At 47.9% G+C, this 13,426-nt stretch overlaps 1 protein-coding gene across 5 annotated transcripts in view; it reads left to right on the top strand.

Annotated features, from left to right (window-relative positions):
• Positions 1-13,426, top strand: part of GMDS (GDP-mannose 4,6-dehydratase) — a 632,097-nt gene that overhangs the window by 531,987 nt on the left and 86,684 nt on the right. Inside the window, exon 11 of one of the 5 annotated variants that reach the window (XM_033216042.1) lies at positions 6,267-7,209. The exons of the other annotated variants lie outside the window; for them this stretch is intronic. Coding sequence (XP_033071933.1) covers positions 6,267-6,365 — 99 coding nt within the window. The 3' untranslated portion in view covers positions 6,366-7,209. Of the gene's footprint in view, positions 1-6,266; positions 7,210-13,426 lie in introns of those variants that run through there. 5 annotated transcript variants of the gene reach the window in all.

Here is a 13,426-nt window from a genome sequence, read left to right as displayed (position 1 = left end):
GTACAGTGTCTTCCTCTTTGCACATCCATTTTGGTGGAAAATTCAGGCAAATGCACTAGAATAGTCTTTGGATATGTTTTCTAAAACAAGTAACTACAGTTGTTGTTGTTGTTTTTAATATTATGTTTCCCACATGAAGAGAAATGGCCTGATTGAGTATGCCTCTCTTACCAAAATGGTTAACTTACAGTGAGGATGTGAAAAAATAAGAACTCAAATGGGCCCGTGGATCAGATGAATAAGAAAAAGAGAAGAGACTATGGATAAAAGCAGTTGCTCATTTTCCTTTGAGATGTTTGTGCTTCATGCTGCCAAATTGAGATGAGAGAAAAGCCAATTTCTTGCAGTTTGGCACATCTGTGAAATGCAGCACAAACACACGTACGTGTGTGTGTGTGTGTGTGTGTGTGTGTGTTGTGTAGCCCATTGATCCAAAAAGCCTGTTTATCTATCAGCAAGACAAAATATTATCTTCATGCATCAGTACCTACTCCTAAAGGTGGGATGGGGATGGCTGTCAGTGCCAATACATTGTCTCTTCTTTCAGCTGGCAGGGGTGGGCAGTGGGAGGGAGCCATGGGGCGGAGACTCAGAGCAAACAGTGCCAGCACTGGATCCTGGCGTGGGCGGGTGGTGGGTACTGGGAGCAGCCAGGGCCTGTGCCTAGTCATCATGTGGTGCTGAGCAACCACCAGCTCATCCCAGAAAGGAGGTGAAAAGATAACACACGCTGGAGTCCAGTGGAGGCGAGGACACTTCACCCCACAGGGAGCACAGTGGCCAAGGGAATGGTTTTTAATGGTGGTTTGACTTAGCATACTTACGAAAAGACTAGCGCCTACCCCCTGGCGTGTGGGTTTATTTGGCAAAACATAAAACAGAGTCAGTTGCTTGTCCTTGAGAGCGGCCACTATGGATCCACCACATTTCTTCTGACTTGTCATTCTGACACCGTGGCTGGATTCTACAGTCTTGTGTTGACGGATTTGATTCTTTGGGAGAAACGCAGATATGATGACGTAGCCTTCTTGCTTTCTGCAGCAGAAACGGCCTCGTGTCTGCCCCGTGTCCCCAGTCGTCCACGCACATTCATCAGGCTTTCTGATTCATACCAGTTTCTCCTCAGCCCTCCAACTAAGCAATATTTACATTGTTCTGCTAACAACCTCTATTGAAATCCAAACTTAATCACCTATTGCTTGCTAGAAATATTCTCCTCTTCCTTTCTGCCTTTTTCATGATCTTGATTTTTTTTAAAGAATTCAACCCTTTTTCTTTTTCCCTTTCTCCATCTTTATAACTTTTACAGACAATTGAACTTGTATCTGAACTTCTGAACTTTCCGATACCCTCATACTTTGCAGTCAGCATCAGAGACATCAAAGTAAAGGGGATATTTGTTTGAAACCCTGAATTGATGATAAGTCATTTTGTCTGCTGCATCTTCTCTCCATGTGAGTGACATTTTGCACCCCAGGTTTAGTTATAGGGAGTAAGTTAGGAATATGTGTTTTGCAGTTTCTGTTGTGTTTGTAAACCATTGATATCAGTTTATTTATCTGAAGGAAATAAGAAAAAACACTTCAGTCAAAATAATTAGGAGCTAAGAACACAGCACTTGAAAGTTCATTTAGCTATTTACATATTCTACTTTACACATCATCTCAGTTTCCCTATCTCCTAAGTGAAGGATGATTATGATAAACTTCACAAAAGTAGTGGGAGGTTAAATTAGTGTTTGTGAAGCATGTTGAGATCTTATGATCAAAGATACCATAGTATTGCAGAATGGTGTGATTACTATCAAAGAAAAGAATCCCTCAAACCCAGAGTCTGGATTAATCTGACTGAATTTTCCAGCACCTTCTACATCTGCCAGGAAGCCCCAAACCTCCAATCTCTTGCAGTTTTCTCTTGATCTTCGAGTCTGTTTCCAAGTGTTGGAGAGGGTTAGAGAGTAGGCTTCAGTCATGAACTTGTAAACAGAGGACATGTGTCGTGTGTTAATGAAGGCTCAGGTGAGGGGCTGGATGGGGCTGGATGGGGCTTGCGGGGCATGTTCTGCTGGTGACTGTGCAGTGCTGCTCTCAGCAGCCACCGGTTGCTGGTGCTTGGGTGGGGACTTCGCTATGCCAGAAACACTTGTCCCTCCACCCAGCTCATTCCTTAGAATCAACAGGGACTTTCATCCATGCTGCACAAAATCTGACTGAAAAGATTTCTTTCCACAAGTTTCCCAAGTCACTTAAGGGGCATGGAAGGGGTATGCAGGCAGCCAGGGTGTCAGAGGCAAGAACAGGCTGATAGCACAGAGGTAAGCAAGGTGGATGAAAAACCGTACCTAGACATAAGTGTGCGAAAATTGCAGAGGGATATCTCTAAAACCACAGGCCGCAAATGCACAGATTCAGTGCAGACAGTGGCAAAATGAGTTTCTACATCGATTTCCCACCCGTGTGTTTCATTTTGCCTGTAAGCATCAGAGCTCTTGTGGATGTGTGAGTTACCCAAGTGTTCTTAAAGAGGCAACCCGTTTCTTCTCAGGTTGCCTCTCTAAGAACACTTGGGTAATGCTACTACTTTAAGCAAAGTTGCAGGCATCCTTAAGCAAAGGTGGCTACCCTAGTCCATGGTACTTAAGCCTGCTCCATCAGACTCATCCAGAAAGCTGTTAAAAATACAGTCCTCCGGGGTTCATCCTCAGACCGGTTGAGCAGCGGACCCTGGAAACGTAGGACTCTGCAGGGATCCTGAGGCAGCCAGCTCTGAGGCTGGCCGAGCCTCGGTAAGTGGGGGCAGCTGTGCCCTGGGTTGCAGTCCGGGAGTGATGCACACAGTTCACTTGTCCCTAACCTTGTTGGTTTCATTCATCTCTTGAAGAATTAGATAAAAGCTGATTCCCCCCAGGGAAAAATGCTTAGAATACAACATGTATGTAGTTGTAGGGAATTGTGCCTGTCCAGCTGTCCATGCAGAGAAAACAAAGCTGAACTGCCAAGTCCAGATCTAGGGTGACCATTCCCAAGGGGAACCTCAAAAGTGTATCTGCCATGTCAGGGCAGATGTGTGTTTTGGTGGTTTTTGGTGAAGCCCCAGAGGGCATTGCCCCTACATAGTTCTCTGGTAGGCGGAAGCTCTGTGAGATCTGACCACAACCTGGTTATGCCACAGCAGATACAGAGCAGGTGGCTGCTCAGGGTTTCGTGACTAAATGAATGCTGCAGACATGTGGGAAAGAAAATCATGGAAAAGAAAATCCGCTAGCTGTTTTAGGCATCTGATCAATCGGTATGATTGGTTTCTTGACCAAGTTGATGAATAGATCTGCTGTGTTCTCAGCAGTCATGTGGTGCAGCTTCTCGGGAATATACACATATACAAATGTTTTTCCCAGTCTGGTGGAGGGTAGTAATAAAAAGCAGAGCATTTAGAGACAAAGTCAACTTGACAGGCAGAGTGGAGGTAAACAGCCTTCCTCTGCAGGAGCAGTGTTGACAAGCAGTGATTCTTGGGAAGTGGCCAGCTGTAGCACAGGCTTTGACTTCAGGGACTTCAGCAGAATAAAAACAATTTTTAAAGATCCAAAGTCATTTATATTAAGTATACTTGTATGGTTTGGGGTTTTATGTTATCGGTTTATATACATATGTAATTTTTATTGACCATTTCCAGAAATAATTCTGCAGTCAAGCCAAAAGCTGCTGCATGAGGCAAAAACTCTTCCTCCGTAGATAGCCTGCCCCAGTTGAGCCAGGCAGGTTTAGCCCAACCAAAAGACTGTATTCGTTGAGAGAAGAGACATTTGTTTTCTCCCCAAACTTCAAGCTCTGGTTTTGAAACGTAACTGTCAGTCCCTTCTCTAAATCCTAATTACAGCATTAATTCTCAATAAATTCCTCTTTTTGCATTTACTCTCATGTAAGCAGTAGTCTAAATAGCCATGTAAGGATAGCCAGAGAAGTGGGTTCATGTCTTGGGGAACAGAGGAGCCAAGGCCCATCCACGGTACTTGTCCACTTCTCCTTCCATCTGTGACAATCAGCTCCAAGCATCGAGGGCTTCTCCTGGTCCTGGGCGTCAAGCAACACGTCGCCTCTGAGATGTTGGCCTTTGCCACAGTGGCTTCTCCAGCACAGAGCCTCATTGTCCCTTCCTCCAGCTGCTCAGGGAACGTGATCTTCACTGTCGTCATGTCAGATGAGGAAATTGGGCCACCAGGAAGCTGAGTGACTTGCCCAAGGTCATGCTGTGTGTAGTGTTACCGCCAGTTTCCAGGCCGTGCTACCCCATGAAGCCTCCCCCACTTTCCTCCCAGATCACGTGCACTGGGTCACCCAGAAACTTTGTCCTTCTGCGCCTTGGCCTCCAAGGACAGCTGCTGTCAGCACTTTCTAGCCAGGGCCCTCAGCAGCAGCACTACAAGGGTGGCTGGCACTCTGGTTCTGTGGACACTGTCTCCCGCAGTCTAGTTCTGTGGACACTGTCTCCCACACTCTGGTTCTGTGGACACTGTCTCCCGCAGTCTGGTTCTGTGGACACTGTCTCCCGCAGTCTGGTTCTGTGGACACTGTCTCCCGCAGTCTAGTTCTGTGGACACTGTCTCCCGCACTCTGGTTCTGTGGACACTGTCTCCCGCACTCTGGTTCTGTGGACACTGTCTCCCGCAGTCTAGTTCTGTGGACACTGTCTCCCGCAGTCTGGTTCTGTGGACACTGTCTCCCGCAGTCTGGTTCTCTGGACACTGTCTCCCGCAGTCTGGTTCTGTGGACACTGTCTCCCGCGCTCTGGTTCTGTGGACACTGTCTCCCGCGCTCTGGTTCTGTGGACACTGTCTCCCGCGCTCTGGTTCTGTGGACACTGTCTCCCGCGCTCTGGTTCTGTGGACACTGTCTCCCGCGCTCTGGTTCTGTGGACACTGTCTCCCGCGCTCTGGTTCTGTGGACACTGTCTCCCGCGCTCTGGTTCTGTGGACACTGTCTCCCGCGCTCTGGTTCTGTGGACACTGTCTCCCGCGCTCTGGTTCTGTGGACACTGTCTCCCGCGCTCTGGTTCTCTGGACACTGTCTCCCGCAGTCTGGTTCTGTGGACACTGTCTCCCGCGCTCTGGTTCTGTGGACACTGTCTCCCGCGCTCTGGTTCTGTGGACACTGTCTCCCGCGCTCTGGTTCTGTGGACACTGTCTCCCGCGCTCTGGTTCTGTGGACACTGTCTCCCGCGCTCTGGTTCTGTGGACACTGTCTCCCGCGCTCTGGTTCTGTGGACACTGTCTCCCGCGCTCTGGTTCTGTGGACACTGTCTCCCGCGCTCTGGTTCTGTGGACACTGTCTCCCGCGCTCTGGTTCTGTGGACACTGTCTCCCGCGCTCTGGTTCTGTGGACACTGTCTCCCGCGCTCTGGTTCTGTGGACACTGTCTCCCGCGCTCTGGTTCTGTGGACACTGTCTCCCGCGCTCTGGTTCTCTGGACACTGTCTCCCGCGCTCTGGTTCTCTGGACACTGTCTCCCGCGCTCTGGTTCTTGGACACTGTCTCCCGCGCTCTGGTTCTGTGGACACTGTCTCCCGCGCTCTGGTTCTGTGGACACTGTCTCCCGCGCTCTGGTCTGTGGACACTGTCTCCCGCGCTCTGGTTCTGTGGACACTGTCTCCCGCGCTCTGGTTCTCTGGACACTGTCTCCCGCGCTCTGGTTCTGTGGACACTGTCTCCCGCGCTCTGGTTCTGTGGACACTGTCTCCCGCGCTCTGGTTCTGTGGACACTGTCTCCCGCGCTCTGGTTCTCTGGACACTGTCTCCCGCACTCTGGTTCTCTGGACACTGTCTCCCGCGCTCTGGTTCTCTGGACACTGTCTCCTGGCTTTTCTCAGTGCTGCAGTGGGTGTATTTGCACCTACTTAATGGCCCGAACCTATAAGCCAGCAGTCAGAGACCTGCTGTGTATTGAGGGGACATACCTGTCATGCCTACCTCTGGAGTTGAGGCAGTGTACACGGTTCTCAGGCAATCAGGGGACATCAGACAGCTGCACCCTCTTACCCAGCGACACAGGCACCAGGCATGAAGGCTTTGAGGGATTTTCTGGGAGTAGGAAGGGCCAGGGCCCAGCTGAACGTATCACCACAGTGCCTGACAATGGCTTTTTGTCCTTTCAGTGTATGACTGACACACACTTACTTACCACGTCAAGATGCTTCTTTTTCACATTTAAAACCCAAAGCTGTGGGATGCAGCACACAGAGACGTGACCCCAGTTGGCCTCTTGCTGTTTCAGGTAGCAGTGCTCAAAGGAATGCCAGCAAGGCCCAAAAGGCCCCCGGCAGTCACTGGCCTTTCTTTCCTGTGCCCTTGGAGTTCTTCGAATAGACTATGAGATTTTAATTTAAAAGGAATATTCTACCAGTAGTTTATAATAGGCATGGTTTGAGGAAAACCCAAACCTGCTTTTCCCAAGATCTAAACCATTTAATCCACCAGTTATCTGATGTAGTGGGGTTCTCACCCAGATCCATTCTTTGGAGCTGCATCATCCTCGATGGCGCAATGACTGACTTATCCCCGCGCTATTCAGACTTGGACCCACCGTGTGGCACGTTTGTCCTAGTTGCTGCTGCTGTATTGACAACACCTTCCGAGGTGGTTTCGAATGCGAGCCCCCTGCCCGCCTTCCCTGCACTCCTCACCTGCCCTCCACTTCTCCAAACACACCTCGCTGCCTGCTGGGAATGCTACAGAGGAGTGACGTTTCAAGTGTCGGAAAAGTCACAGCCTCCGAGCCGTTTCCTTGCCTACCTTTGAGATATACACAGATGTCGCATTTTGTTTCACGCTTTTCTGTGGATGGTGAGCAAATGGCTCGTTCTTTACGGCCCTCAGAGCCCCAGGAGGGTGTGGACAAGCACCTCTCCCACTTGATACTTCTGGATATTTCCTTTCTGTGCCATTGAAACCGGATGAGTGATGTATGTGTTTCTTTGTTTATTTGTATTTCATTTGTTTATACGTTTCCTTACTCCAGAAAATGTTTGATAATGCACGTGAATAGTAAGGATGTAGCCTAGTTTGTGAAGTCTTCAGTGCAATAACAGATTTGGTACTTGAAAACCTTTTTCTCCCAGAAAGCATGTTTTAAATGTTACGGGGGCCCCAGCCCTGCCAACACAAGCCTATTTTCCCCATAACATACCTAAAATACTAATAAAAATATTTTAACTGCATCTAGTTACCATATATAAAATTGCTTTCAATGCAAGTGCACATTCCAAGTTCCAAATCTGGGTGCTGCTCACATGTGTCTTTCAGAAGAGTGGGAAGGCCAGGGGCTGGCAGAGCTCCTCCCAGGCCTGTGTGTGGTGGGCCATGCCAGGCTGCCTGGGAGGAGGAAGTTGGGGAGCCCACCTCCATCTGGTTCCTTACCCTGGACAACGCCGTGGATGAGAGGGCTCTGGACAACGCTGAACAACGCCGTGGATGAGAGGGCTCTGAAACAGGACCTTTGAGAGAGTGTCCTGTGATTACTTCTCTCAACTGTGTGGCTGTTCCGTCTATCAGTAAAGCCTTTCCTCCCCCTTCTGTGAGACCGAGAAGTATTTCTAAACAATACATAGGTAGATGGATGAGCAGATAGATATTTTTAAAAATCAGAATATTTTCAGCTCACATTTTGACCTCAAAACCTTATGACTTGGTTTTGCTTCCTTAAAGTCACATTAAAAAGTATGGTTAACAGAGACGTGGTTCTGGTGGGCACAATGGAGATGTAATTTTAATTCCTTCTATTCACAACCAATACTAATATTAAAGTTTTGGGTAAGCAACATTTGAGAGGCACTGAAACTTGAGATTCACTTAACTGCTAAAATACTACTCTGTTATCCACAAACTACCAGTTATAAATGTTTCCATGCCCAGTTCAGTTGACAGCAAGAGACTTCGGAAGGCTATAAGCTAGGAACCAGTATGAGATGCCAAATGCTTCCTTGCCTTCCCGAAAATACTGCCATGACAGTAGGCCTTTAAAGCAGTTTCCTTCAGGTTTAGAGATCTGTTCGACAGCACAGTGTCCAACTGTAGGGGATAATTGAACACAGTCCTTCCAAATGCCATTACGCAGCAAATCCATTAAAATCCGTGTCCATTCAGACTGTGGAGTGGCTCAGGAAAGTGTCTGGGATAAAATGCTGGGTGAAAAAAGAAGCATAAAAAGTGCACAGACAGTATGATCACAACCGTATAAGAAAACCCTACACACAGGTGGGCAGAAGCTGGGAATGAGCCACGTGCTGTGGACGCCTCGTGCTCCCAGCCTCGTTCCAGCAGAACCGTTAACCGCAGTGGTGTCTTCATGAGGGGCCTGGGAGGGGCTCTCCTCCGCTGGTGGGTGTTCTCCAAATGTTCGTTAGTGAAGTGAACATGTGCGACTTTACAACCAAGAGAAAATAATGGCGAAGCATGTTAGTCAGACCTCAGCCTCGTTCTCGTCAGTTAGAATAAAGAAGCGCGTGAGGAAGGAGAGAAGTATTTTCCACAGGCCTCAGGCTCGAACACGTAGGCAGAACAGCATGGACGCTTCCCTTGACTCCCCTGTTTCCCTGCTGCCCCCACCTCTGATCAGTCACCACGCCTGTGCCTCTGTCTCTGGAATGCCTGCCTTCATGGCTTACTTGTTGCATTCCTGCCTCAACGCCTGCCCACCACCTCCCCTCAGAATCATCAGCTGCGACGCTGCCAGAACACCGCACACATCTGACTGTGTTCTTCAGGGCTTAATGCCCCCCAGATGCACCTGTTCTTGCAAGGGCCTTCCTGCCGCACCACCCCCTGTTCTCATTGCTGTGTGGGTCTAGCCCTGGATCACTGGGTGCCCAGCCACCTCCCAGGACTGCAACTTCATGGTCATTCCCGCCCTCCCCAGTTCCCGAACTCTCCTGAAGCTCCTGTCCTCCTCCCTCGGGCCTCAGGTTTACTGGAACTTCCTCTGGAAACGCCTCCAACTTCCCAGGAGTGAGCTAGGCGTTCCCTTTTCTGTTCCCACAGACACATGGCCCCACACCACGCACAGTCCATTATCCAGGATTCCAAACTCCAAAGAACTCAGGGAAAATCCAAACTTCCCATAAAATCCATTCGGCACAAAATCTGACCCGACCTGACACACGACTAATTATCTAGTCTGTCTTTTTGTTACGTAGTGTAACTGTTCCTGCGTTTTGCTGAGGGAATATTCGCGTTTGATTATGGTGTGCTGGCCAGATGTTGCTGGGGCTGCTCAGAAAGATGGGATTAGGGTAACTACAAACTTACCACCTGTCTGTTGAGAGTACAAGGGGCAGGGGCAGAGGCAGCACCAAGATAAGCCTAACTCAGCCTGTCCTGGCAGTACAGGGCAAACGTCCACCTGTGTGTGCTGCGCCCGTCACCTCGTGTCTCTACAAGCCAAAACATCTCAACTCCAAGCTCTCTGGAGGCTTTGGAAAGGCTCTGTGCACCTGTATTCTGATGATTTATGTGTCTATTTCTACCACTGTCTTTCTGGCTCTTTAAGTATAGGGAAAGTGTTTTGTTCCATTTGTATCCCCAGTGCCTTGCCTGACATGTAGTAAGCTATCAATATTTTCTGGTCAAAGTGTTCAGTAGTCATCACTTTGTTGTGTAGTGGTATTTAATAATTATCTGTAGAACTAGTCTCCCACCATCAAAAGTTACTGAGGTAGGAAATTCCACCTAGGCTTTGTTCAGCATTTTAAACATGACTATTACTATTAAATGCTTTAATAACACAACCATTCAATGATTCAGGTTCAAAGGTACTTTTGAGGAAGAATAAGTATGTACTTGAACCCCCACCCCCACCCCCTCGCCGCCAAAACAATAGAACAAAAGCTGTTATAGCCACGTGGCCTTAATATTAATCCACAAAGCAAGCTCCACGCAGGCAGGGACTGTGTTTATTACTTCCAGTTTACGTATTTCTCTTCTCACACGTGAAAATAGCCACAGCAACGGAAGTTCAAGAGTGAGCACTTACTGAGTACGTATTACACACGGACACTATGCTCAGCACTGCCGATGCATTTTCTCATTTGCTCTTTTCAGTGACATCCCAACACAGTATTTTCATGCTCTCCATCCACCTGTCCTGGCCCTCTTCCTTTCTGGGGTGTTCCTTTAATTTTTTGAAGTTTCTTTCTAGTTGGTCTTGCTGATTTCCTCCTTTTTTTCCAACAGACCATCTTGAATGGTACTCCCGTACTGGCCTTCCTTCCTCACAGACACACTCTTGCTCAGTTACCCTCAGTGGCCCTCTGTTGCCCACCTCCATGGAGCCCACGCCACTCTGCCAGCCTCACAGTGTCCAGAACCTGATTTCCTGTGGATTCTTCAGGGAGGGCAGCCTTTACCCCCACACACACCCTGCCTTGAATCTCAGTGCCTTTATTCAGGCCGCCCCTACCCCTGCAGTCCTCTGTCTCCTTCTGATGGCTCTATTATATTTATGGCCAGCATCCCTAGGTCAGCCTGGAGACAACCTTGTGTTGTTGACTCATATCATCAGTGTTGATCTTGTCCCCTTAGCAAAAACGTTAACTTGTTGGAGTCAAGAACCAGGTCTTGTCTTGCTGTCATATCTGCCTCGTGCCTGTCACTGTGGCAGACAAATGATAGGTGATGAATAGGGTGATGAATGAGCCTTAGAAAGTCAGGGTGCACAGACTTTCAGAAACACACAATCTGGTTTGCAAGGACAATGTTCTTAAATTCATTTTTACAAGAAGCTAATGCCAAAGGTGAAAGAAAAAAAGAAAGAGAAATATGATTACTTTAAGTCTAAAACATAGATCTAAAAATCAAGTTGTGGGAAAAATACCACTTCACGGTGCTACACATGGAAAAAGCCTTGGCACTGCAGCCACTGGTGAGCTGAGTGTGAACCAAGCCTGTATCATGGGGTCCTCAAGTGCAGTTCAGCCCCGGGCTGCTTTCACACCAGTGTGATGCTGAGGAGGTGAATGGTGTCCCCACGGTGCACCTGGCGGCTGTGGGGCAGGACACCTCGACAGATGCCAGCAGGCGCATCCAGGCACAGTGGCCAGCATGCTGCCCCACAGCTTGACTGGGGAGCAGGGAAGAGGATTATATTTCTTCATTTACACAAAGTAGTTTTGAGGGGACTTGCACCCAGCACAGAAAAAGCAGTATACAAAAGCAACTTAAAAAATTATTTTTGAATGAAAGTCTCTAACTAGCTGAGGTACAGACTCCTCTTTGGTATGACGAGGCATGTTTGGATATGTTGTGTTACCACTTTCGGGTGGAACTGGAGATAAGAAAGGTGAAGTCAGGTAGCAACTGTCTGCCTTAAGAATATTTACAAACTATCAGTTAAAACATCTGCTCTCCCTGAGGAAGAGCAAGAGCCAGAGGGGTGGAGGCAGGGACGGTGGAGGGAGAGAGAGAGAACAAAGTGAGCACCCCCCGCTTACCCCAGCTCACTTTTCCCTACCGTGCCCTGTGCCCACGTAGCCAGCATGCAGGAACTCCTCCGTCTCACTCAGGAGTTGCCAACACCAAGGAACCCACTGCATGTGTCTGTCCTCATTATGCTTAAGAAAGATCTGAGCTTCCTTCCCCCAAAAGGTGCTACTGCAGCTGGATCTCAGGGCATGTGTTTTGTTTCGCACCTCAACTCATCTCTGCTTACGTGGACTCTGGTTCAGTGGCTTAGGATCTGGGATATAAAACCCAGCAATCATAAGTCAACACCATGTATTGGCCCTCCTCGTAGCGAGGGCTGGGGCGGAGCTGTCACAGAGCCAAGGTTATCTTTCATAGAGAAGTGATTTCCCCAGACTGAGGTTAGGGTCACCAGATGCACAGTGAGGCAGACACTGTCTGCTGTCCAGTCCGGAGCTCCGAGACCCTGAGTGCTGGTGCCTTCAATGTGTCAGCCTGAAACCTTGCAGAAACCTTCCTGCTGAAGCTCTTAAGGCCTCCCCAGGGGTCCCCACAGGTGGCCACCACCCTTATCAACAATAGGATTCATGCCACCATGGCTGGAGGACCCACAGAGGGACAACACACGGTGGCTTCTCTCCAAGACGTCTCTGTCATCTTCCCTATGGAATGAGCTTCAGTCATAGCAAGTGTGGATCTTTTTAGTGCTGCTTTCTCTGCCCTCCTAACTACTCCTCCCACATACAGAGAAATTCTAAAACAGAGCCAGAATCAGTGCTGTCAGGACAGGGTTCTGCACATCAAGCTCTTGAATGGGCAAAGAGTATTTTTAATCAAGGCTCTGGGTGAGAGAGCAGAATGCAAGTTTTAACATCTCATGTTTTAGGCCAGGCTATGCTCTGACTAAAGTGTGTGCTGCTTTAGCTCTGTCCTGGCTCAAACCAAGGAGCCACGTCAGGCATTCCTGCCACTCTGAACGTCTGTAATTCTCTCCAAGGCTCTAGCAGTGCCTGAGTGAAGCTGCACCTTTACAAAGAGTCCGAGTCCAGCTACTGCCATCAAAACCCGAGCTTGCATCAGGCACTGCTGAGAAAACCGCCAGCTCTGACTGGGTGGCGTAGTGGCGTCTTGCTTCTAAATTTTCCTTGTCTTAAAGGGGGCGTTTCAGTTTCACGTTCGATAATACCCAAGAGAGGCATGCGCCATGTGAGAAGAATCTCGCACACCCCCGGCTCAAACATGTTGGCCGTCTGATGTTTTATAACATCGTGTCTGCCTGTAAAAGGCAAACTCCTGTGTTGTGAATCAGCTTTTAGCTCCTTTGGAAGAACGACTTCTCTTTGAATCAGAACATGTTTCCCTCCAAATAAAATTGTCATACCTGTCATCAGTAAACAAAAATCATTCGTTGTAAGGAACTTACTTTAAACTTACAGAAATAGGCACATTCATAGAGGTATGGAAAGGAAGAATTTATAAATAAATTTCTTTATTACTTATAATAAATATATATTATTTGAAAATAAGACCTCTGCCCCAGTGGCCTTAGATTTAATGGGTTAACGTTAGAAAATAAAATGTAATAAATTATTTTTAGTTTTGTCATCACAGACCATGATTTTACTCTCTCAAAAATTTGAATATGCATCTTTTCTTTTCTTTTTTTTTTTTTTCAGTTGTACAGACTTGTCTTTAAGCTCAAACACTGCCCTAATTAAGGAATGAAGTTGCTCTGTTGATGAATGGGGACGTGTCAGAGTAGATGCGGGTCATGTGTTCTGAAAACACGTAAGCAGGCATGTTTAACGAGGTCGGAAAGACACTGCAGAGACGTTGAGTTGAAGGACAGAACTTTGGTCATTATTTTATTCTCTATGGGAAGAAAACGTGTAACATAATGAAACAGTGAACAATGAAAGAAACATAGCCTGTATTTTTTAAATAATAAGTGCCATTTATGTGTAGAATTGGGGTCAGTTG

The sequence above is a fragment of the Trachypithecus francoisi genome, unplaced genomic scaffold (assembly GCF_009764315.1).
Source record: "Trachypithecus francoisi isolate TF-2019V2 unplaced genomic scaffold, Tfra_2.0 Lachesis_group10, whole genome shotgun sequence".
Classification (NCBI taxonomy): Eukaryota; Metazoa; Chordata; class Mammalia; order Primates; family Cercopithecidae; genus Trachypithecus; species Trachypithecus francoisi.
Note: the sequence above shows the minus strand (reverse complement) of the source record. Positions and strands in the feature narration are given on the sequence as shown.